This window comes from Molothrus ater, chromosome 5 (assembly GCF_012460135.2).
Source record: "Molothrus ater isolate BHLD 08-10-18 breed brown headed cowbird chromosome 5, BPBGC_Mater_1.1, whole genome shotgun sequence".
Taxonomy (NCBI): Eukaryota; Metazoa; Chordata; class Aves; order Passeriformes; family Icteridae; genus Molothrus; species Molothrus ater.
Genome location: NC_050482.2, coordinates 47139028 through 47164112, shown reverse-complemented (window position 1 = coordinate 47164112; position 25085 = coordinate 47139028). Strand labels below are relative to the sequence as shown.

Genomic DNA, 25085 nt, shown 5'->3' with positions numbered 1-25085 from the left:
GGTAATAGGCAGTGGAAGGGGACAGTAGGGCTAATGTGAACTTCTTAAAGGAAAGTGGTAAATTATTCTCAGCAGCTGAAGCTTGTCAGAGGGAGGAAGAGTTAATTGCAAAGCCTCAAGCCCAAGGCTGGGCTTGAAGCCAAGGTCCCTTGAGTCCTGTGTTTATGCCTCTCTGCAGACCTGGGTGGAGAGCGCTTCAATGCCATATGACTCTGCAGGCAGTGATAGCCTTTCCTGATGCCACTTCCCTGTTTTTCAGTGTGAAGCAGAAGCCTACAGGACAGCACTAGAGGACAGTACACATTCTGGGGAGAGGAGCAGAGTCAAGTTTGCCAACCAGCCTGAGAGAGGAGCAAGGTGGATGCCAATCCCAGGTGTGTCTCAGTAGCACCCATGTCCCAGTGGCTGCAGGAGGATCCAGGGTGCCTCTCTGAGCTTGGCACCTGCCTGCCTGTGTAGGGCACTGCTCCCCAGGCAACCGAGACAGAGGAGCACCATGTCTACGAGCCTCAGTGGGTAGCTGAGCTCCAGGTGGAAATGCTGGAAATGGCCACCCATTTCACACCCATATCAATGGCACTGGGTGTTCCAGAGCTATAGGACAAGGGCAGGGAGGCAAGGGGAGCCCTGCAGTTCAGATCCTGTCACCTCTGCACTTTACTCAGTAGTCCAAAGATCAAAAGGGATGTCCTTGTCTGATAAAAGCTGAAAGAAAGGCATTATCCCACAATAGCTCTTATCATGCTTCTTCCCAGACAGCAGTTTTTCTCTCCTCCCATCCCTGCAATTTGCTGACAAATGCCTTTTCCAATGAGATCATGATGCAAAGGGCATGTGTGAAGCTGAGTCATACTCTCCTCCCAGTACTGGTCCACCATTAAGCCACCTTTGCTGTGACCAGAAGTGCACCAAATGCACCCCCCTCACAGTGCAGTAACATATGTGCAGCACAGTCCTAGGCAGGACTGAGACACTCCTGTTCTGTTTGCAAGGGGAGTCCCTAGACCCCAGGCATAAGGCTCAGAGCCTGTCTCGGGAAGGGTGCCATAAGAGGCAACAACTGAGGGGTCCCCCCTTCATGTTTTGCAACAGGCATCCCCACAGCAGCTCTTACCATGGTACCAAGAAAGCATGCAGGCACCAGGATGGGTGTGCTGCCACAGTGGTGTGCCAAGAAGCTGCTGCCCGTGCTGGCTCTACTGGAGGCTGTTGGGACCCTGGCCCTGGTGTCCTACGCTCTGCTGTACGAGGCCGGGAACCTGGTGAACCTCCCTGACAAACGCATTGGCTTTTACAACTTCTGCCTGTGGAATGGTACAGCTGGGGAGCTGCAGTGCCTGGACACCGAGCATCTGCAGGCAATGGGCATCAGTCCACTGCAACTGGGACTAGCCAGGGTTTGTGTGTATAGCTGCCTGGTCTTCATCCTCTTCCACCTCCCTTTTGTTTTAAATGTGAATTGCACATTTAAAGGGCAGGGAGAGGGATGGAAGATGATTCGCATCATACTCTTCATCAAGATGATAATCCTGTCTGGAGGCCTGGGTATGTTTCTTTTACAAACCTCACACTGGATTCATCCCTCTGATTTCACTGGAGGCTTCCTGGCACTGCTTGGGACTCAGGCTCTGCTACTGCTCCAGATTCTCACTGTCACTGTGTACCTTAGCTGGGCCAAGCACACACATATGTGTCAAAACCATTTAACTGAGGAGGCCCTGCCCACTAAGATTTGACAGCGACGAAGATGCAAGAGCTATTGGTAACATGATTTTAAAATTGTAATCCAAATACAGCCTTACTCCCTAGCAAAAATCTGATTCCCAGTCCAAAGGCTCGTGTCCAGCCATCCTCTGGCACATTGCTGCGTGCAGCATTCCTGCATCAACCTGGCAGCAGACAACAGCCACAGCACAGAAGCTGCCCAGGTACAACAGCATGTAACACCCCTCACAGCATCAAAGTGGCACAGCATCAAAGTGACAGCACTTCTGGCCCCAAAGAGCAGTGAAGGTAGCAGAACTAGCTACCAGTGGGCACAGCCCTTTGCTCATACCTAGTCTAAGTAAAAAAGTTGCTAGTACCTCATAGTATGTGATTAAAATTGTAATTAACTAACAAAATGCTTTTAATACATTTGGCCCTACCATATAACAAAGGGAGTTTGAAAACAGGATCTGTACATTATGTTTAACTAGGAACTAACAAATGTTCAGGAAAATGTAACCAAATAGATAATTTCTTCATAACTAGACAGGATACATATCACTTAAACAGCCAATCAATAACCAACCTTCAAGGCTGTGAAGAAAGCCATCTAGGACGATACAGAAGTAACACCAGAAAGAAGGAGGTTTGTAGTTTGAAAACAAGATAACAGACTGAGCATGCACCAACTAAGAAAGTGCAATAAAAGGACAAGTGAGGAAGACGATTCAACGACCAGCAAAACCCCTACAGGGGGTAGTAATAACCCCTAAAGGACACTAGATGGCGGAAAAGACTGAAACGGTTAACTCCAGTCCATATAATCATTTTTCAAAACCAGAGTTTTATGTTACTGAATTTTCTGTGTAGTGAATATGTAACAGCTTTGTAAGTACATGCTGCATTAATTCATCCAGTGACTGGGAGAATTTATGCAAATAAAGAATGTTTGCTCAACAGTGATATTCTTTGCAGTTGAGTGAATTTGTTTCAAGGGACATGAGGGTCTGTTTCCTCTTGCTTCAGCCTTGGTGGCAATGAGGCTGGTGATGCTGATTTCACCGATTCTTCATTTCAATACATGCTCTCACAGCTGGCCTCATGTGGTTTCTTTGTCCTTTTTTTTTGATTGGGAAGAGGACACCGAGCCATCTTCATCCCTTCCCAGACCCCCATGCACGCTGGCCTCCCCACGGGGTCAGCCCCCTCAGGGCAGTCCAGCCCCTGCCAGTCTGCTCCCGTTCGTGTTCCTCAACATTGGGAAGACAGCTGGAGTCTGGAGACAAACTCAGCACCAGTCCCAATGGGAACAGCCTGCCAGGCCCCACTGCAGCTGTGACAGAGGGACCACAAGGACAAGGGAGCCTCAAGGCTGAACCACGACCATGTAGCTCTGCCAGCAAAGGTCTTCCAGGTCAACAGCTCCCTGCTTGCCTCCATGCCCAACAAACACCAACCCACCAAAGGGATAACTCACAGAAACCCGAATGTCTTCTTTTATCTGTCCATGCTCTGAAATGTGAAACAGAAATGAACACCTAATCTGGAGCCAAATCCCACTGAGCCCAGCATAGACTGGGAGAACTGAGTACCTCCTTCCTTTCCCCCTCTGGCCTTCCTGGGTATCCTACCAGCTACACAAGGGCACCGACACAGCAGATGGATGCACAGCCCCCTCCAGGCCCTCCTCCCTCCGTTCCCAGGGCCGCGGGAGGAGACACCCTCCCCACTGTGCCCTCTTCTCCTGGGAAGTCAGAGATGTTAGCTGAAAAAGATCTCCCTGACGTATTTCAGGACATCGTCCTCAGAGTTCTCCCCGCCTGTCCCCTCTGCGTCAGCAGCAGCAGGAGGGGACGGAAGTGCCGGACTGCGGTCACTGCCTCCATCCGTGCTGGCCGTGCTTCCAGGAACCTCGTTTGGTGTTGGCGGGATCTCCTGCTCCTCTTCGCTCCCGGATCGGGCCTTCTCTTCACCCTCCTCGCTCTGTAGATTCTGACCAGAGGGAAAACAACAACTGCCGGCCGTGCATGACTTCATGCCGGGAGCACCCAAGGAGCAGGAGGGCAGCCCACCATGCCCGTGAGCCACGCCTCGCCAGGCCCCAGGCCCGCGGTTCTGCTTCGCAAAGGCAGCAGGGCCGCTGGGACAGAGAGGAGAGGCCGGGAAAGCCATGCAGCACCGGCAGCGCCCTCCGGCCCGCCCGGAGAGGGCCGCCAGGGAGCCGCGGGCAGCAGCGCTCCCTGCCCGTCCTCCGGAGCCCTGCCGCCCCCACCCCCGGAGGTCCCGGCTCACCTCGGCCAGGACCGCCAGGGCCACCTCCAGCAGCTCCGCCTCGTTCATGCAGTACAGCGCCGCCGGCCTGGGCAATGCACAGGGGACGCTCAGCGTGGGCAGCGCTGAGCTCGCCCTCCCGCCCGCCGCCCCGGCCGCTCCCCCGCCCCAGCGGCGCTACCTGCGCCCCGCCGCCGCTCGCCGCCGCCCGGCGCTGGGGGCCGGGGCCGCCGCCGCCCGCCCGTCCCCCGCCGCCCCCATCCAGGCCGGGAGCTGCCGCCGCCGGGCCCCAGCCGCCATGCCCACGCGGGGCGGTGCCGACGGGGCGCCTTCCGCCGTCACACCGGGGCCTGCTTCCCGCCCGACCGGGAGTGCAGGGGAGCTGGAAAAACAGCCCCAGGCCGCCCTAAATCCCAAGTCACGACAGAGTCCCGTGTTTGATCAGGCAGGCAGGCAATATCGCGTTCCTCGATACTCCGTCAAGGAGCAAACACGGCTCTGAGCCAGCTGCGGAGCAGACGGCGCGTTGGGAACGAGGCGTGCAGCCTCCGAGCCCTGGGGCAGCCTGGCGGGCCGGGCCCGACGCTGCCCCGAGCGCTCGGTTACGCTGCCGCCGTGCCGCCCGAGCGCTCGGTTACGCTGCCGCCGTGCCGCCCGAGCGCTCGGTTACGCTGCCGCCGTGCCGCCCGGAGCGCTCGGTTACGGTGCCGTCGTGCCGCCCGGAGTGCCCGTCGTGCAGGCCCGGGCGCACCGGGCAGCAGCGCTCCGCCGGAGCGGCGGGGACTCGTTCTGGGAAGCGAGGAGAGGGGAGCCTGGGCCAAGGATGGGGTAAAAGCCCTCTGGGAATACAGCATGTTGAGCATTGTTCTAGCAAAATAACATGTCCATTCCTTCCCTCCAGGTTTCTGGCACAGTATCAACGTTGTGCTAATGCACTATTATTTTGCATAGCAGCCTTGGACTGGCGCATGTTTTTTATACTTTCTTTCCCTGTTTAGAGGTTTTGTTTTGCTCATAGTCCTACTTATGAAGCAAACCTGAAAGTAGTCTCTCTCCAGAAACCTCAACTGACCCTCTGTGAGGGCTGGAAGATAACATCTGGAACAAAGTAACATCATGGTAGCGTTCAGGACCCGATTAAATGGGGCTTTGGACAACGTGGTCTAGTGGAAGGTGGCTGTGCTCATGGCAGAGTTGGAACTAGAAGAGCTTTAAGTCCCTTCCAACCCAGACCATTCTGTAATTTTGTAATTCTAAATTCTAAAACCCCTATGCAATGTAGTCACCACTGCAGGGCTTAGAATACAGCCACAATCTTTCTTGGCCTTTTTAGAGGCAAACAAAGGCTCCTATTTGAGAGCTCTCTAAACTCCCAGACTAACCCTGGGAATTCCTGAAGCCAGTTCGAAGTCAGCACTAGATTTGAGGGGACATTAGCTCAGACTGGCATGAAGAGCAGTTGCACCATTAATATCACATCCCACTCCATCTAAGTACAGGAAAGCCTGTACTTAGATGTCAGTCTAGCAGGGGACATGTTAGTCTTGGAGAACGGAAGGTGGGGTTTTACGAGGAGTGTAGTCAGCAGGAGCAAGTTACTCCATGGACAACAGGTACCTGTAGCATGAATATGCCTGTAGTGAGGATTTCAGTATCCAGCAGTGTTATCCTTGAGCAGCTGTCTGTGAGAATGGCTACCCATATGGCTCATGAATGGCTGTTCATTTTCCAGCACAGTGTATGCTCTGCAAGGAACAACAGTACCACAAACTCCCAATACAGGCCAAGGACATAAGCAGCAGAAAGCTCCATGGCAATGTGTAAGCAGATAAAATGTATCTGCTTAGTCCATTCAAAGGCTATGCAATACCATCAGCACTTGCCTGATGTTGGGGGCTTAGGGGGAGAGACAGCTCCAGTGACAGAGCCCTATACAGGGCCAGACTGGTCCTGGCCTCCCTCCCCCTATCCACCATCAGGTACCTACTAGGCATTATGTAGCTTCTGAACTCCAACATAAGTATTTCAAAGTCTGACTCAAATTTCTGCTCTGGTTGGTAGCAGATACCTATGCCAAGGTAACACAATACATCCAAGCAAATGCAGTTGTTTTTGTTCCTGGATGTCTGGTTCACCTTGGTGTGCAGATGTGGTGCTGGAAGCACCTGGTGAAAACACAAGAGCTTTTTTGCATGCAGGAGACTTGGCACATCACTGCCCTCACCACCCTCCATGTTTTGCAGCAACTGCTGAACAAAGCATAGAGTTCAAATGCAAGGGAATATTTTCTTTTTACAGAAAAATACCAAATAAAAACAAACTAACAAAATCATAAGAACATATGTTATACCAAGAATACTCTGGTTTCTCATCAGCCTTTCCAGTTTGAGTCATCTTACTGTCATGCACTGTGCTGCCTCATGCTTGCTTCCTCCAGCCTCACCTTCTTCTGCAGAACCCTGACGCGACCACAGCCTTTTAGCCACGTGCTACTCAAGACTCCCTAACAGAGGGAAGTCCAGCTGCCACAATGGATTAGTGGAGACTTATTTTTCAGTGCTGCCACTGATCCAATCCCGTACTGGCATTCTGTTGCACAGTGGTTTGGCAAATGTATTTATCAAGAGGCAAAAGCTACAATGAGAAGAGGGACTTTGCTTTGCCTTCTCTCCCATGCAGTTTGTTCCTGTGAGTTAACACTGGGTTTGTCAGCTCTATTGCTCTTTCCCCCTTCAGTACTGTCCAGGTTAAGACTTTTGAGCCAGTAAGGTTGTTAATTTAATTTTCCCATCCATAGAAGCAGTGAGGCAGGTCCCGCAGTCCATGGCTGTGCTCCAATCCACTGTGACAACAGGAGCTCGGTGTCCTCCCAGGGAAAGGCAGCTCTCCAGAACCTTTTCCTCACCATTTAACTAAAAAGAAGGAAAGCATAAGATTTTAAGGAGGTATGTTTCTGCAGTGGGGGCAATGCACCCAGGACAAGCCAAAGCCTGATAGAGACACTCTGTCTCTAAGAGCATGCAGAAAGCACACTAAGTAAGCAGAAAATCAGAGAGATACTGAGATGTGTGTAGCACACACGGGAAAGGAAGCTTCCAGTCTCACTACAGTAGCATGTGCTCTCAGGCAGCTCAACTTCTGACATCAACTGAACTGCAGTAATTGAACAAGGCAGGCTAAGAGCATACACTGATGAGAAGCACATAAGCCTAAGCTATAGCTCATGTTAGTTCAGGTGCCCCAGATGCAAAGTAAAAATTCCGATTCTAATCTGCCTTGCAAGAGCATGGGCATGTGACAAGTAACACTTGTTAATGAAGCACAGAAATTTGGGCACTCAGAACCATTCAGCCTTACCCTTTCTTTAATTTCAGTACATGGTAAGGGAAGAGGATCAGGCTGGGTCTAACATAGAATCAGCAGGCACAAAAGGCAGATTGAACATGAGCACCAGTCAACAATCATACATTTTGCATTGAACTGGCATGTATCCATACATTAAAAAAGTAATTAAAACTTTGTCCTAGTCACTTGGACACTAAAAGCTAGGCTTTAAGAAAGAGCACAAATACTCCAGCTGTAGGACACAAACACTTGCTGTACACTCACTACACACTGCTAAAATGCACACTGTGTGAAACTGAGCAGCAGCTTTGACAGAGCCAGTGTGCTGCTTAAAAACTTCCAGTGGCTGCTGTTGCACCCTTGTAATTAACAGAAGTTTGTATGGATACTTAAGAGTAGTCCCCATCACTTCTCAGACTTACCTTAAAAATTACTCCCCCAGTAGAAGAACATGTCAACATGTAATTGCCCTCAGAGTCAAAAGCAAAAAGCCGTCCTCGTGGGAACTGGACTTGCTTGTAGCCACTGTACCCAGACAGAATAAAAGGACCTGTAGCTTCCCTGGGAAGGTCATACTCAGACACCTTCAAGCCACTTTTATGGATGTTCCACTGAATAAACTAGAATGAGAAAAAGAGATGAGAAAAGCCTATAATGAAATTAACTGGGATGCAAGTGCAGTCGCCTTTTTTTGCTTTTAAGCAAAATAGTGGGTATTCCTCACAAAGATGGCATTTTGACATCTATACCTAATGACTATATATATTAATAAAACACAGGCTGCAAAGGCTGTAAGAGTGCCTTCTATCCAGGCAAAGATATGTCCTGCCTTCCTCAAGCACTACTGCCTATGTGTCTTTCCATACTGCATGCAGTACTCTGGTGAGAACTTGCTTTACTCCTCAGCCAAAGTCCCTCCCTGAGCCACACCTTTCTCTACTGCTGAAGACTGAGGAACTGCAGAAATTGCAGTGTTTATTATAAACAATAATAACAATTACAATAACAATTATAAAGGGAGCTGCTGATGAGATTTATGCAAGGTGGTCAAGGATATGCCTTCCTGTGAATCCCAGATCTCAAATGTGGTGATCTCAGGTCAGAGAAAGGTCATCTTCACATGGACTATTTAGAAAAGGGATGTCACCAACAGTAGGATTTTCACACAAGGTCAAAGACTGCTCCAACTATGAACACATTTTTCAGCCACTCTCTCTGCAGATTACCTGGAGCAGGGTGGTACTGCACACCTGAGACTGCAGTTAGCAGCCCACGTTTCATCCAGAATCTGAGCATATTTTTATGATTGTCCCCACCATATGGAGAAGACTCCAGAAGTAACCTCTCTGCCAGCTGAGCAGTAGGAGGCCATCCCCAGCCTACCTTGCCATCCTCTCCTATGCTGTAGACTGTGTTCTCATCATAGCTGAACTCCACAGAGTAGACTTCCCCATCGTGTGCCTTCCAGCTCATGGCGCACCCGTGCTGCTGCATATCTGAGGGGAGAACCAGCACTGAACACTCCTCCTACTCACACAGAGCTGAGGTGAAGAGAGGGAGGCCTTTTATGTTCCTGAGGTCTCTGTGCCAGCCCTCCAAACCAGCCTGGGGGAGCCCAATCCAGTCCCAGCACCCTATACTGCCTATACTCCTGCTCTCACTTTGGCCACAAAAATCATTGTCTATAACTACTGACTTCACAGGGCTGCTCATACACTCACTGACAACTGCAGGCATTCTGCATCCAAGCACCACTGGCCCTCCTCCTCCCCTTGTTATCCTGCCCATCCTCCCAGCTGCTGACAGCTCTCCTCCCAAAGACCAGGGACTGCAGCCTCCACCTGCACCAGAGGCAGATTCCCCATTCAAAGTTAGGAGCCCTGAGCTGCCTTTATTGCAAGAAAAGGCTGAAGAGAACAAAAACCTGAGAAACACAAATTACTCCCAAAAGGAGGACTAATGTGAAACTCTTGCATTTAAATGCAAGGTCTCACATTTATTGCTTTCCTCACAACTCAGCCTCTAGTGGTACTGCTATCTGGCACAGCACAAGACCACACGGCTTAAGAGCAAATTCACTCTCCTCTTCAGCAGGAGAGAAACAACAGATCCAGCAGCACTACCAGGGTCTCCAGCCAATGTCCTCCAAAAAAGTCTATGTCAATTCACTCTTGAGAGCTCCTGTGGAGACAACAGCTTCCACCTTGTTCTCCAAGCATATCCTACAGCTGCCTCCCTGCTATGGGGAGCCAGCTGAGGACTAGGGACCACCTCACTACTCAGTTTCACAGAAACATTTAAGTTAGAAAAGACCTCCAAAATAATCAAGCCCAACTTTAACACTGCCAACTACACCACTAAACTGCACTCCTAAGTGCCACATCTGTAACATCTTTTAAATACTTCCAGGGATGGTGACTCCAGCACTTTCTTGGGTAGCCTGCTCCAGTGCTTGGCAATCCCTTTGGTGACAGAAGTTTCCCTAATATCAAATCTAAACCTCCCTCGATGCTGCTTGAGATTGTTTCCTCCTGTCTGATCCCTTGTTACCTGGGAGAAGAGACTGACCAACACTTGGCTACAATCTCCTTTCAGGTACTTGTAGAAAGCAGTAGGGTGTCCCCTCAGTCTCCTTTTCCCTAAGCTAAAGAACCCCAACTCCTGCAGCCACTCCTCACGTGCTCCAGACCCTTTACCAGCTTTGGTTTTGTTCTTTGGACATGCTCCAGCCCCACAATGTCTTTTATGTAGTGAGGGCCCCAAAACCCAACATGCTGCTTTGAGATGCAACCTCAGCAGTGCCAGGAGCAGGGGGACAATCCCTTCCCTCATCCTGCTGGCCACACTATTTGTGATCCAAGCCCAAATGCCAGTCTTGGCCACCTGGCCTCAGAGCTGGCTACCAACCAATGCCCCCAGGTCCCTTTGCACTGTACCAAAGAGACGAACAATCCCATCTGCAGCCCCGGTGACCAGAAGGTTGCCATTGTGGTTGAAGGCTGTGCAGTTAATAGCAATGGGCTCAGGCTCCAGGGAGAACTGCAGCTGGAAGGGAAAATTTGCATTAGTGCTGAGAAAATGGAGCTGGGGGCGCTGAAGAGCTGAACTCCAGGGGAAGGAAGAAAGAAAGAAAGATGGTATTTAGTAACAAGAACTCTGGTTTGGAGCCCTACGCCTCTAATGACTACAGACTTCAAGGTCTGGCAGCGGCATTTTTCTGTGACACTAAACCAGCAATTCACCTCAGCCAAGCCACAGCTTTCTTGGCCATGGCCTCAAGGTTGCAAAACCAGCTTCTGGCAGGCATTAGCTCGAGTATGTTGCTTTCTCCTACATGTCAGGGACAGCACTTCACTTAAAAACAGGGAAGGCAAGGGAAACAGCAGCAACGAAAACCTTTCAGTACAGCTCAACTGGAGAAAGCCTCAGCAAAGCGTCATTCAATCCACTTGGGATATTTCCAGTCACAAACTGTGCAGCCAGAATAGAAACAAGGCCATGGACTATTCTGAAGAATTCCTCAGAAAAATCCCAACACACCAATAAAACAAAAAAACTTCACCCAATCCAGCAGCTACTTACATTATTTATTTTTATCCTGAATGTGACAGAGGGAAAGGAGGAAGAAGGAAAAGGAAGGGTGTTGAAAAGAAAGTCAGCATAATTTTGAAAGAGGGCTCCTAGACATTGAAACAGAAGACACTCATTCTCAGCAAGAAGACTGAGAAAGGAAAGAAACCCAGCAAGTACCTGCTGTTTCATTGTTTTAGTGTCCCACAGTAGCAGCTTCCCAGGAACCTGGTTCATGCTTTTGCCCCCAGAGTTGATTACTGAGAAGTCAATGTGGGAGACAGGGCTCTGGGCTGCTGCAGAGCAGACGAAGGAGGCACCACTTGGGCTGCAGGCAAGCGAGAGGATCCTGAAACACAGGCACATGGTCTGAATCACCTCTCTCCTGCAGCTGCCTCATGCAAAACACTCACCTACGAGCTCTCCCATTAAGAGTTCGCAAGACAGGGTGCACTGCAAAGGAGGGCAGATTCATCTGCTTAGTTTTTGAATGTCTCCCATTTACCTGAACAGTTTTACACTGTTCAGGCAGGGACTGCCCTCTAGATGAAGGCTGGATAGTCCTGCAGTTGCAGAAAAGCAGCAGGAACATTAAGATGTTTACTATTAAAACCAACACCGCTTATTTATATACAAAAATCAGTATTCCAGAGTTACCTGGGCATGTCTTCATCAATGCTGATTTCACAGAGATTCTTCTTTGCTTCTGTGTCATAAAGACGAACTGTCCCGACCCCACTGCCAAGCAACAGCTTGAAACCAGCAAGGAAGTAGATGGAAAAAGTGTGAGTGAGCAGTACAATGATGCTGGCCAACAACCACCAAGACTTAGTAATTTTTTTTCTATGCATTCAGACTAAATATTACTCCATTATAGTACATCCTGTCTTCTTGTGCAATCACACTGAGTGGGACTACCCCAAAGCCACAGAAGTCAGAGTAAAAACCCTGCTTCCCAGTGAGAAAAAGATCTAATAGGCACCAAGGTGGCATAAACACCACTTTTTAGATCATGGCTCAACCTTATGAGATGCAAAACATGTATGGAGTCTCAGTATCTAGGGGTCTAAGTAAAGAGAAGCTTAAGATTGTTAACTGTGTGCCAAGAGAAATTCAAGCAGAAGCCAACTCCTTTCACCCATGGGAGGATAAAATCATCCAGAAGAGCTCACACATGCTTTATCAGTGGTGTTACAATTTCAATTAAAATTTAAGTAATGAAAAGATGCATTATAAAAGAAAACTGAGCAAGCCAGATCTTTGTCACTTCAGTGCCTAATTTGCTGGTGCATCCTACATGTATTTCAGAATGAAGAATCTTTCTGTTAGCAAGAAGGAAATTAATTCCACAAAGCAGAAGAAACATCTTCACAACAAACAAAGAGCAACAACTGCATTGACAACTTGCTTTCTAAAAGCCAAAGAACAGACAAGCTTTAGCACCAGCTCTTCACAGGTGGCATTTTGGGCTTAGCAAGCCACATATTGTCAGTGCCAAAATGTGAAAAATACTGCCTCACTTGCAGGCCAGCCTTTTCATACAGCCTGTATCTGCCAAGGGAGGCCATGAAACACTAGCAACAGTGCAAGTACTCAAAGGAATGCATATCATTTAAGGCTCCTCTCTAGCAATAGAATTAGAGAAAAAGGGATGTAGGAAACACTTAAACTTCCATGTTATTTAAACAAGACCCAAGCTCCTCATGCACACACAAACCCTCAGCTCTTAAGACACCAGTCTAGAACTGGCCATGGAGCTTTTTTCACACCTTTTTACACACAAGTAAAATGCCACCCCCACAACCCTGTTTCCTCTTCTCTGCTGCTGGCTCAGGCTATGAGTAAAGGTCCACAGCTCTCTGCTGCAGGCCTCCCACAGGCTGCTGTACTCAGTTGCTTCTGCTTGTCTTTACAAGTTGCTGTGTAATCTGTGTGAAGACAGGCATTTCTCTCAAAGGCACTACTTCTATCCTGCAGCTGTACCACACTGCACTTCAGAATTTCTGTTTCAGGGCAAGCAGTGGTGAACTCCTTGCTCAATACAAAGCATACACTCCCCACTCTAGCTCTTTTTAGAGGCTTTGGTTCCTTTGGAAATTAACTGCTGCCCCAATCTTATCCACAGTGCAGCTGTCTAGAAGTGAACATGCAACACGGCCCCAAATCATCTGCTGCACTTCCACACACAGACTACTCACCAGCCGATCACGCTTGGTGGCCCATTCCAGGGACAGCAATGGAGATTTGGAAATGGATGAAGCTTTTGTTTGCATTATGGGGTTAAAAGACCAGACTTTGATGACCCCATCCACATCCAAGCTGGCCACCCTCCGTCCAGAACAATCAACCCTGTGTGTAGAATGAAACTGATGGGATATTCTTCTCCCTCAAATTCTTAGATGTAACCCACTAATCCTTCCTTTCCTGGCCACACACAAGTTCCTTCTGCAGGAATTAGAACTTTGCACTGCTTCCTGCTCACTTCACAGTAACTGGCACAACAAAGCACACCAAGCTCCAGACATAAAGCATAATGCCCTTAAAAAATACCTGCTTTCCAAGAGACTTTCCTCCTGGCTAGCATTGCCCAATCACAAATATCTCTGTCCAAAAATCTTTGTCCTTTTTCACACGTAGCACAAGCTACATGTTATTTTCAGTCACACCAACCTGACTGCCCAACAACTGAGAGTACATGTCCAATGTGCTGGACAGAACAGAGGCTGGGAGAAAGAGGGCAGACACAGCTGATCCTTCTGCAGAGGCTTCTACAAGACAGCCCTCTCCTGCCAGTGCCATACCTGCAGTACATGATGGATGAGTGGTGCTCCCCATACTCCTCCTGGCTCAGGACGATGAAAGGCTGCTCCTGCCGGACCCCCACAGCCTCTGCACTGCTGCCAGGCATTTTGGTTGAAGTCTCTGTTTGCTCAGCATGCAGCTCTGAGCACGGTTCTGCCTCAGCTGTGTTAGTATCTGTTTTCTTCTCAGCACTTTGGCCCTGAAGGAAGAAATCCTGTGTGAAATACAAGGAAGCAGCTCCATATCAAGCTCCTCAGCTACCCCAGTCTGCGGGAGAAAAAAAGAAAAGAAGCTGCAACAAAACAGAAGCATTGTCAGACCGACACTCCTTCTGCCAGGGACCTTTCTGAGTACAAGGACCATGTGTTGCACAACTGCACTATTTAATATGACCTGCTTAGTTGTTGAGTCCCTTATATCCCCCTCCATGTGCCAGATATATACTTTCCTGTAAGAATTAAAAGAACTGTAACATTTATAGCATACCTCAGCCAATATCAGAGGCCCATTTACATGCCATCAGAGCTCAGATTCACAAGAAAAGCAACATATTTCAAGGAATTCTTGCATTCAGCAATATAAGTTAAGTCTGTATAATATGCAGTTCAGCAAACCTGCAAAAAACTTGGCTCTTAAGCCCCAGTGGATGGATTATCCTCATCTGCCAGAGGTTTAGACTGTGCACACTGGAGTCACCACTGCAGCCAACTGACTGATGACAACAGTAGAGCTGACACACGAGTCCAAAAGCTTAAAACCCAATTTGACAGGGCAGACAGAACAAATGGAGTTTTAGGAAGTGACAGTATCCGAATGAGACAAGATCTGCACTGCAGAAATATTTGGAAGCAGCTCAGTATTCCCTTGCCAGCAGAAGTTGAACAAGAAGCAGATACAGCACATAAGGTGGTAAACCATCTGCTAGCATTCTTTTGATAAACCATCCTCTGAAAGCTAAGTGTCCCCAAAATGGTATTGGTATTGATGGTTATGAATTCCTGTTCTGTAACACATGCTTGCCTAATTTACAGTAGCTTCTCATCAGGACCACGGGATCAAGCCCTGCATAATCAAATCATCTGAAATCACAGAGCTGGAATAGACTGGGAAATAAATCCAAGAATTATTCTGCTAGTTAATATGGGGAGGTAACAACCAGTTAATGACACTCATGTGAAAGAAAACAGTGCCACCTTTCAGTTTCCTTTTTGCTCACATGCTTTGAGTACAAGAGAAAGTTAAAGAGTATCAAGCTTCCCCAAGAGCACAAGGACCAATCTTTACACATCCCAAAAATCACTGCCTTAAACGTAGAAAAAGGGAAGTGAAAGGAAACTTACTAAGAAATTGGGCTTTGCAATTTTCCAACCAACACTGAAAGTGTTTTAGATGAACCATGAATAAAAAAGTTCTCTCAAGGCCTTGAATGCTGAGTGAGAGTAACATCTCTTTAACCAGCACTCCCACACACAGAACAGCCACACACTGGCCAAGGGGCAACAGTCCCTCAGCACTGTCTCTCCACAAGGCAGAATGTCTCATACAGACAAAATAACAAGGGCTGAGATGCTGCCTGTGCTCTGTACTTTTTGACAACATGGCTGCTGAAAGCCAGACAACACACAGGTGAACAGAAGCAGTGTGCTGACCTTCAGCAGTTAAAATCCAGGACACAGTTTTATTATTTCATTAGATTTTAAAGCAGAGCACACCCCCAGGCAAAACTGCAACAGTAAAGTACAAAAAACTCCAAAAAGTAAATGTTGCTAGGAAAGCAAGTTCCATTCCTGTACAGGAAAATTTTATATTAGTTTTTATTGTCCTGCACAGGGCCTGTATAAGTCAGCTTAAGAACCTACAGGAAGAGAACTCACTTTGGCTGGATGAGTGAGCCAAGTTCATTACCACCGAAGAATGAGGATTTTAACAAGGTATTTGAACACAACCATTGAAAGTGAATAAAACCTTAATGAAACCTCAGGACCAGGCTGTTGAAAAACACAGAGACAAAAGAATTCTTCTTCCACCTGAAATGCCAATACTGATTAACTTCCAGGGACACAGAAATAAACCAAGTGCAGGAGTTGGATTAACTATAAACATTAACCTTTGATACAGTTATTCCTGACTAGCAATTCCAAAGCTTAAAGGAAATACTTGCACTTGTTTTACCCCCTAGTTTTACAGAAATGCAAGCCTTCTGCCTCCCAGCCCTGCAGTGCTGACCAGTACCTGGAAGGTCCCTTTTGACAACAGTTCTTTCCTTTCTTTCCCATGCTCTTGCAAGCGCTTCTGCCGCTGCTGCAGGGAACTGGACTCTCCTGCCACTAAACCACTGAAGTGGCTCTTCCCATCCTTAGAGCTCACTGCTCCTTCTTTTCCTTTGGCACTCTGGAAAGCAGAGAAGTGACTGGGGAAAGTTATGCTTCTATAGGCTGCAGAACAAAGAGCAAAAGAAGCAGCAAAGCAACCAAACACCTGCAAGAGCTCCACAAGCTCTTCGATAACAATAGCTGTTCTTGTGCTGCATTCAGGCCCAGCACACATTCGCAAGGCAGGAAAGGACATTTCATTTTTCAGATGGAAGCAGAAGCTTGGAGCAGTGCCATGCTGCAAGTTAATTCCTTGGAGACTGAGCAACTTTCAGTTGAGAATTACCTGGTGATTTGTTGGTTCTTTCTTCCCTAGCAGCATACTGCTAGCCTGCATTGGAGAAGCCCCACTTGAATGGATTGGTCTGGAAGGGCCCTTTTTACTTTGGGAGAGAAAGGAGGACAGAAAGCCGCCCCGGGACTGAAGAGAATGTGCTGTACTTCTCTGGTTGCAGGTCATATCACTGATGAAAAACACAAAACACCACCAAATAGAGTATGAAAGTGTAGCAAGGCAACCTGCCCAAAGACCACCCAGTTGAATGAAGTGGCAGCTGTTTGAACCACTGCAAGACACATGTTCATTTGCAAGCCACTGCACCGCTATGCACTAAAACCCTATTTGAAAATATCCTGTTAGTGCCTGGAGCAGGTCATTACAGTTACTGTAACCAAAAGCTCACTTCTCAGAGATGCCACTGAGACAGTGAGCTCAAACTGTTGCTGAATCCCCTTTAGAGCCACCTAAAACTCCTTCCACTGTTTGTTTAGAAAGACCCTAAGGGAAAGGCAGGGAAATTCAGATTTCTGTAGGACTTGTTCAGATGGGATTCCCAATTGATAGCATAAAATAGACCTACTTTGAGAGACTTTCAGCATCCAATATTTCACAAACACCCTTTGATAAACAGCAAGTTATGTTCAACAATTTTATGGCAGAAGCCTTCAATCTCTTAAAATCCAGACCCAAAGAAAATAAGAGAGCTACAGCCCATTTGTATGATTATAAACATCTCCCTTTTCAGTCCACAATGCCAAGAGCAGCAGCTGCTTCCCAGAACATAACTGTCTGACCTCACTCTGCTACAGCTTCCTCTGAGAGCAGAGTGGCAGCAAGGGCAAGGGGAATACAATAATCTTCACTGTCTATCCACTCAGCAAGGATGGAACTATTCTACCAAAGCTGGGCTTTGGGTTAAACAGAGACACGAAAATAAGCAACTGAACTGGTCCCCAGACTAAGAGATAAGCTGCACATGCAAGAAATGCCTCTTCTTAGGCAAGTTTTTCTAATTCAAATGGAGAAAAATAAATACAGGAATAAATTACCCCATCCCTCCTCCATACATGCAGATAGCATCAGGGCTTTCCACATAGTTAAAAAAAACATATCACAAACTAAACTCTGTAGCCTGTACTGTGCAAAGACTGCAGAGCTGTCACCAAGATAGTTCAATAAACACTTAAGTCTACCTAATAAGACAAATTTTAGATTGAAACATTTTGTGTGTAGTACCTGCTACAATTTCTATCTGCCACTGGCAACAGGATAATTTAATCAATCCTATTCCTGTCCTGTACTGGAGTAAAAAAATAACAGTTAAAGAAGCTGTATCACTGTGTATGTTGCCTAATTTCCAGAGATAAGCACAAAATAGATGCAGCCTAAAACACACTTTTAACTGCAGCAAGTTCATGAGGAAATCTGTGCATAACTGAGCCTCACAGAAGAGAAGCTCTTTCTGCCTTGACTTTACAAAAGCAAGAAAACACCCCTGTGTAACTAGAATCCTTTTGGGTCATACAGTAACAGTATCTACAAAACAACACAGGGCATTCACCTATGGCACTGCAGGCACTCAAGTAAATGGAATCAAGAGGCAATCCACTTCACTTGAGCAATACTGCAGGTACTGCACTGCTGCCAGTGCCCTAGATGCCCAGAACACCTCAGTGCAATGCTGACAGCAGAGCAGAATCACTTCCATGTGTGCTTGGGCTCTCACTGGTTTGCAAGAACCTCCCAAAAAAGATGGGAGAGACACCTGTCGTGAATTCCATTAAACCTACTTAGGTCTGCCTGGATGTCTTTCTGCATTGAATCCCAGGGCAGGGGACATGGAAATGACCCTCCAGGAACCTCCCTGACCCAACAAAAGCAGCAGAGCCTGTCCCCAGCTCTTCTCCTGCAGGCACTCACAGCTCAGAGTCCCCCAGTCGATCCATGTTGGCCACATATGCAGGCAACTTGTGATGCAGAACTGTTTGTTCCACCTCCAGTTCCTCTTTCTTCATGCGGGAGGATTCAGCCTGCAGAGCAAACAGCTAGGACAGGAGAAAAGAGCCAAGTAAACACAGGGTCGCTGAGATTCACCTCCTTCCCACTCACTGAAGTTGTTTACTCCTTTTATTTCAACAGCTCTAGAAGGGCGGGGAAGGAAAAAAGTTGCTCTGACTGGCTGAGCACCACATTAGTCCAATTAGTCAAAGCAATCAGTACTTTAGGCACATGAAACTGGAGCCTACTTAAAACCTTTCATTCCTCTCCTGGGGCTGGCTGTGGGGACATCAGTGGTGCTGGGAAACAAGAGCTGGGCAGGGCAGAGCTCACCAGTCCCTCTCTGTGCAGGCAGTTTGAGGCCAGGGTAGGGCAGGCACGGAGCCTAGAAGGTAATCTCCTTCCCACAGCCAAGGGCTTGCTGGACTGGCAGGGTGCACCAAGGTCAGGGAAACCAGGTCACCCTGAAATCCAGCTCCATACCCTGTGCAACTCCTTCCCAAGCATGATAGTGAGATTTATCTCCACATTGTGGAGAAAGGAAATCATCTCTTTTCTTCTTTACTAGAGAGGAACCTCAGGATGCAGCTTTCTGGAACAGATGTGGTTTATGCCTGTGACTCTTACACAAAGAGTTCCTCAGGCTTTTCTGTTTGTGTACATTTGTTTTTCAGATATATTTCTTTTTCTTTTTAACACACTATTTAAGGAAAGAAAATACAGGAAGAAAAATGAGCTTTAGAAATCTTAGCTTGCTATTTATGTATTTGCATTGTTTCAGCAGCATAAAACAGAATCACTACTTAATTTCAGCTAGCATAAAATTCAGTATTTATTGACATCCTTTTTTAAAAGCTGTATTCTAGAGGTAGCTGGTTCCCCCTCTGACCTGAGCAGTTGACTAAAAGGGAAAGTCTAGTTTTACTTCTGTCAATTTGTCAGATAACTTTAATCCAGACTGCAAACGATACCAAACAATACCAGCCAACATGCAAAACACAAACTATAGGTTTATTCTGACTAAAATTAAAGAACACAAAATTTGAGGAAATAAAAGAGCTCTATTGCAAAACATATCTCATCTTCTGTCCCTACTCACTGACTATCTTTGCAGAACCCTCCTGTCAATGTTTGACTGACCTTCTAACTCCATACAGTACAGAGTGACAAATCTTGGGGTTTTTCCCAAGAACTGCCTCCTTTTTGAAATCAATTATTCTATTTAACTTCTATTTCTAGGAAAGTGTTGAACAGCTATTAAAACAGTACAAACAGGAAACACAACATACAACAATGTTTTGTAACACAGGAGGTAAAGCACAAACTTTACTGAAGTATTTATATAGAAAGAGCTTTTCTTGGTATGTTTGAGGAAGCAAAATTAAAGTTCTGCTTACATGAATAAGCCTTCCCACTTGTATGTGATCAACCACATGTGATCTATAGTTTAGAAAGTTCTTAAACTGCAGATTTCACAAATTTCTCTAACAGAAGTTATACATGGAAATGACTGACCCATGTTACACTCTTTCCCTAAATACCTGCTGATGATACTGTCAAACAGAAGTCATGGAGCTGGGCAACATTTTGTCTGAACTAATAGACCCTTCTTATGGTTTACTGTAAGATCTAGAGCTGGGAAACAGACACTCACAACACTTCCATTAGTTGGTCTAAATTGCTTTAAGTACATATCAAACATGGTGAAGGGGCCATTTCAGAAGTAACAGTTTCTGTCTCTTTGCCAGAATTTACTACCCATTTCTATTGCTTCTATTTCTCTATCAGCTAAAATCTGGAAGTGACTGAATACTATTCACAAAATCAGCCACAATTCTTTTCCAACCCATTCTATAACTCTACGACACACATCCCTAACCTGCTACCAGCTTCACCTTGTTTTAACTTTGCAGTGTAACAGAAAACAAGTTTGTATAGTATTCAGTCACCTGTAAGACAGCACAGGAAGAGGAGACAATCACCTCCAGCAGAGGGACAGGAATATCCTAAACACACGCTTCACGATATGATCACAACCCTAAGTTTACTGGAAATAATTGAAAGATAAATCAAAATAAAACAAAAGACTTAAAGAATCTGCCTTAGAATAACTGCACCAAACAGAACAGTTACAATGTTCTCGAATGGATGGAATCAACTTTACAAAACTCACATCACACAGTCAGCAGCTAAAGAGTGATCTCAGTTCTGACCTTATGTCGCAACGATTCATTTTCTTCTTGGATGAGACTGGTCCTGAGACATTCAGCTTCAAAGTTCAGTATGACTGGAACTGGTAAGCAATGTTAAAGAAAATTGAGGTGATAACTTGTGTACACCTGGCTTAATCCTAAAAGTGAGCACTCCATACTGGCCATTTATCTGTAAAAACAAAGCTGCCCAGTCCATACAATTAGCAAAAAGTATGTGCATGACCAGATGATTAGCAACAACTTAAGTAATTAAGTCAACTTTTCACTTTGCTGTTGCACAAACTATTTCATGTGGACTTTGCAAGGAATTTTAGATTATTTCTTTTTAGAGTAAGAAGTGGAGGTCAAGACAAGTTCTATTACTGCTTTGCTGTGCACTGAACAGTTCAAGATGAGCTGTATTCCAGCTGCAGCATAAGCCTGCCCATCACCAAACAAGACAGAACTCTGTAGCGTGGGGCTAAAAACTTATTCCTGCCAAAAATCTACTGCTCTATTATAATGAGCTGTCACTAGGCAATGTTGTGAACATAATGTACCCAAAGAAGGATCTAACAGCAGATGCCAGTTCAGTTATGGATTATGACCCAAGGTTGTATGACTGTTTTGTACTATGTCAAGCAAAGAGTAAAACCATTTCAAAACAAGATGTGCACAAGATTCCTAGTCACTAGCATGAGGATGATTCAGCATCAGCAACAACCATAATTGTTTTGCCCAGGGAATACCACATATCATCAGATAATTGAGCAGTAACTATTCCAACACCCTCTGGTAAACACCAACTTTCTATTAAGTCTTGGCTGTAAAAAATCACCTGAAAGCAGGAAGTTCCATAGTACTATATCCTTGGCATAACTGATCAAAGTGTAACACCAGGGCAAGGGAGATTTAACTATTAGTTGAAAAGAAGGATATGCATGCACTGAAATAAGACACTCAGGAAGTTGTGCAGAGACACGATGAAGGTATCTGCCCACTGGCGCGAGAAGTAGGTAGCAAAGGTGGGGTTGGAGTCTGGAGCAGGGAGGAAGGGCAGGACAAACCAATCCTTCCACTCTGCCTGGTTCTGGAGCTCGGAGGCCTGCTTGAGGAAGAACTCCTGCGCCTTGTCATTGCGGCCATTCTGAAACACAGCAAGAACAGGGCTTACACTCTGTGAATGCCACCAGATTAGGTCCACGAACGTTTGCTTTTTGTTATGAACACAACTATTTTCACCACCCTGACACAACAAGTGGTTAGTTACAGATTGACCAGGAAACAAAAGAATCCCAAATATGGTAGGAGAAGCTCACAAATGTACTTAATCCAAAAGATTTCTTTCTAGTCACCACAATCCTGTTTAAAGGCTGAGACCAATCGAACCAAACACACTGATTTCAGTTAAACCAGTGCAGAGTGCACTAACATAAGCATTCGTATACAGGACCAAAGTATAATTCAAATTACTTAAGTCTACAGCACATACAGCTTGAAAAGGTTTCCAACTGACACATTATTCAGACAGGACTGTCACACCTCAGGGTAAGCACATGGCAAAACAAACCATGAAAAATCACAATTCTAGTAAGATGTATTAGATTTTGACTTCTCCACTAACACCTCGATCTCCAGTCAGGGAATGGAACCAAGAAGAATCAAGGGGAGAATATACTCTACTGACTTTCCAGGGTTTGAACAGAAAAAAATCTCTGTTTCATTTTAAGCTCACACTCACTATTTTCTGTTCTATTCATAACAAGCAAAAAGACATTAATTTTCTCTTCCACATTTCCTTGTTCCAGTTTGAAGCTTGTGTTCTCTGCCAGTATCCAAGTTAACTGAGCAGGACTGAGCTAGCAGTACTGTTATCCTTTCTGAGGGAAACCTGTCTTTATGTGAGAGTGAATATCTTGCACCCAGCAAACCACGTTTCCCTATTGCCCGAGTTTCCTTATCCTGCACACAAACTTGTCATGTGAGTCTGCATCAAACTCCTGATCATGACACATGAACTGCTTGTTCCTAATCCAGCAGGCCTGGCAGAATCTCACAGAGGCAGTTTATTGCTTTGGTTTCAGAGACCAGGACCTTTATAAAGAAGCCTAAAAATGAAACCCTACCTGGATAGCATGGACCAGGTAGTATCTGAACAAGCTGGTTTTCAGCTTGTTCACCGTTGGCCGGTACACGTCCTCCAGGCGGCTGAAAAGGCGTCGGTCCAGATAACTCCAGTAATCCCGCAGGGCAGCCAGGTCGTAGCTCTGCACAAACTGCTGCAGCTGCTCCACTATCTTATCCACCTAAAGAGGGCAAAACAGGGACACTTCACTCATGGGAGGGCTCCTGAGGCACAAGACTTGCTGTAACTTAGTGCTGAGAAGCTTTAACTGTACAATCCTTATGCATTAGCCATTTTCTAATCCTGGAAACACTGTGCATTTTGCATTAGCATTCTTCCACTCTGCAGCACTTTGCAAAGGAAGGAAAAAGAAATATGACAGAGCATAGCCAAACAGATTTTGACAGGAATATCACATTTTGTTGAACCCAGCTGATGGGTTTTTTTTGCAAGTAAGCAAAACTTTCCACCTCCTTTAAAAGTGTGTTGTTAATAATAACAATAAAAAAATTAATGTGATTAAATGTTTAAAACTCAAGTGCAGCACCTGAAAAAAAGTATTATTTTTAGACTAAAAGGAAAAACACCTGAATTTAGCCAACAGAAAGAGGAAGTCAGTTCTGCTCCATTGCAATTTTTGAAGTACCTTTATCTTTAGTAACATCATCTACTAACAAGGCAAGCATAAAATTTTGCAGAATTTTTTTTTTGTCATTATGTCTCTTTGGAAATCATTTCTGCAGTATGAATAAGGCAGAATGGTAGTGTGGGAATAGATTTTTTGTTCAGTGGTTTCTGATGGCCAAGACAGGCATCGGAAAAAGAAAAAACTGCATCCTGTGTAAAATTAAACTAAGGTTGTTTAATATGTGGTTTGCTCTCCCCTCATCACTTAGTATCTTAGGACATACCCAACTTTTATCTCTGTGGCTTCCTACAGATATAGAAAACTAAAGTTTGTGATCCCAGTAGACCCTTCTTGGACAACAATTCAGATTAAGTCGCCAGCAAAGTGCGGGTGTTTTAAAAAAATAAAAGCAACATGCTTTATTAAGGATAAAAGTAGTTTTATTATATTGCTGGTCAAAGAAAAATCTGACTGTTCAAAGCACTATATTCGGTGCCCAAAACTGTTGCTACAGGAATACAAAGCTCACAAAACGGACTGAAACTGGATTTTTGAGACTGGCAAATTCAGTGACGAGTTAGTCAAGGCAGCTGGTACTCAAGACATACAAACTAACGAGCGGAGCTGTAGAGCCGCTGGATAAAAATCCCATGACCGAGAAAAGATGCAGGCAAAGGAATGTCCTCCTGCCCCCTCGTTCCGCAGGTCTCCTCCGTTCTTCTCGAAGCCGAGGATCCGCGGGCGGGTCACAGGTCGGGCTCCCAGCCGGCCGGGCTGCCCAGCGGCGCGGGGCGGCTGCCGGGAGCTGCAGCCCCCGGCTCAAAGGCAGGCGAGGGGATGGAGCCGCCGTGCTGCGCTGACGGGCCCTGGAGCCGGGCGGGAGGGGAGCCCTCAGCCGGCTACAGCCCCGCCAGGAGGCTGCGTGTCCCTGAGGGGCGCGGCAGGGCGGCCGGGGGGCTCCGGGATGCGGGGTCCCGCCTGCGGGCCGGCCGGGCCCCGGCGCCCAGCGCAGCCCGGCGGGGAAGCGCGGTGGCTCCGAGGGCTCCCTCCGCCGCCAGGCCCGCTGCCCTCGCCCAGCCCCCGGAGCGCCAAGAGGCGCCCGCGGCCCGCCCGGGGACCGCGTCCTCCCAGAGGCGCACCCCCGCCCAGCGCCCCGCCGGCAGCGGGGATGCGCTCGCCACTTACCCGGAAACCCTTCTCCCGGTCCGCCTTGATTTCGGCATCCAGCTGCTTCAGGGCGGCGGTGAATCCGCGGAAGAGCAGATACTCCCGCACCAGCTCGTCCGTGCGCTCCGCTGCCGCCGCCATGGGGGCCCCGCGGCGCCGCCGGCACCGCCCGCCCACGGCCGGGGCGGGGGATGACCCGGCCCAGACCGGCCCCAAGCGGGACTACAACTCCCAGCGTGCCTTGCGCGCCTCTTCCCTGCCCCACTCTCCACCCCGCTGGCGCGTCCAGCCCGCGTTTTTCCCGCCTTCTGATTGGTCGCCGCCGGGCTGCGACTGCGTGCCGATTGGCCGCCCGCCACGTGCGGCTGGTGTTGCTCGGCGCGGGCGGCGGAGGCGCGGCGGCGCTGGGGGCGGGGCGCGGTGATTGACGGACGGGGGGTGATTGATAGACGGAGCGAGCGGGCCATTCCAGAGGCTCCCGGAGCGGCCCCTCACGGGCTTCCCCCGGCCGGCCCGCGCCTCCCGACCTCCGACGGAGCAGCAGGGGCGGGCACTCTTACCTCTGGGCTGTGTTTGCGGTCGGTAGCGAGGCAAGGGGCATTAATCCAGTGGAAAGCCGGGAAGGGCT

At 47.4% G+C, this 25085-nt stretch overlaps 3 protein-coding genes across 3 annotated transcripts; 1 reads left to right on the top strand and 2 right to left on the bottom strand.

The window, feature by feature from the left end:
• The first annotated feature begins 296 nt into the window (after positions 1–296).
• Positions 297–2670, top strand: TMEM140 (transmembrane protein 140). Its single transcript, XM_036400972.1, has 2 exons — positions 297–374; positions 1093–2670. Exons 1-2 carry the CDS (start codon positions 362–364, stop codon positions 1734–1736), a joined length of 657 nt encoding a protein of 218 aa, XP_036256865.1. The 5' UTR covers positions 297–361; the 3' UTR covers positions 1737–2670.
• Positions 2091–4608, bottom strand: CYREN (cell cycle regulator of NHEJ). Its single transcript, XM_036400974.2, has 3 exons — positions 4160–4608; positions 4000–4066; positions 2091–3699 (listed from the first exon to the last, which is right to left on the bottom strand). Exons 1-3 carry the CDS (start codon positions 4276–4278, stop codon positions 3469–3471), a joined length of 417 nt encoding a protein of 138 aa, XP_036256867.1. The 5' UTR covers positions 4279–4608; the 3' UTR covers positions 2091–3468.
• A 1636-nt stretch (positions 4609–6244) lies between these two features.
• On the bottom strand, positions 6245–24609 carry WDR91 (WD repeat domain 91). The gene is made up of 15 exons (XM_054514956.1): positions 24476–24609; positions 22664–22843; positions 21478–21684; positions 20559–20642; positions 18268–18392; positions 16354–16531; positions 15928–16086; positions 13695–13894; positions 13092–13242; positions 11551–11645; positions 11074–11242; positions 10260–10368; positions 8707–8819; positions 7746–7943; positions 6245–6890 (listed from the first exon to the last, which is right to left on the bottom strand). Exons 1-15 carry the CDS (start codon positions 24596–24598, stop codon positions 6726–6728), a joined length of 2256 nt encoding a protein of 751 aa, XP_054370931.1. The 5' UTR covers positions 24599–24609; the 3' UTR covers positions 6245–6725.
• Positions 24610–25085: the final 476 nt, after the last annotated feature.

What these genes read in the sequence shown, in the direction of transcription:
- CYREN (XM_036400974.2), bottom strand. Translation starts at nt 4,278, where the DNA reads ATGGCGGCTGGGGCCCGGCGGCGGCAGCTCCCGGCCTGGATGGGGGCG. An exon ending in CGAGCGGCGGCGGGGCGCAG is followed by an intron (nt 4,067 to 4,159) that starts GTAGCGCCGCTG and finishes TGCATTGCCCAG; the next exon opens with GCCGGCGGCGCTGTACTGCA. An exon ending in CCCTGGCGGTCCTGGCCGAG is followed by an intron (nt 3,700 to 3,999) that starts GTGAGCCGGGAC and finishes CCCTCTGGTCAG; the next exon opens with AATCTACAGAGCGAGGAGGG.
- WDR91 (XM_054514956.1), bottom strand. Translation starts at nt 24,598, where the DNA reads ATGGCGGCGGCAGCGGAGCGCACGGACGAGCTGGTGCGGGAGTATCTG. An exon ending in TCATCCATCATGTACTGCAG is followed by an intron (nt 13,243 to 13,694) that starts GTATGGCACTGG and finishes TTCTACACACAG; the next exon opens with GGTTGATTGTTCTGGACGGA. An exon ending in GCATAGGAGAGGATGGCAAG is followed by an intron (nt 7,944 to 8,706) that starts GTAGGCTGGGGA and finishes TTCTCATTCTAG; the next exon opens with TTTATTCAGTGGAACATCCA.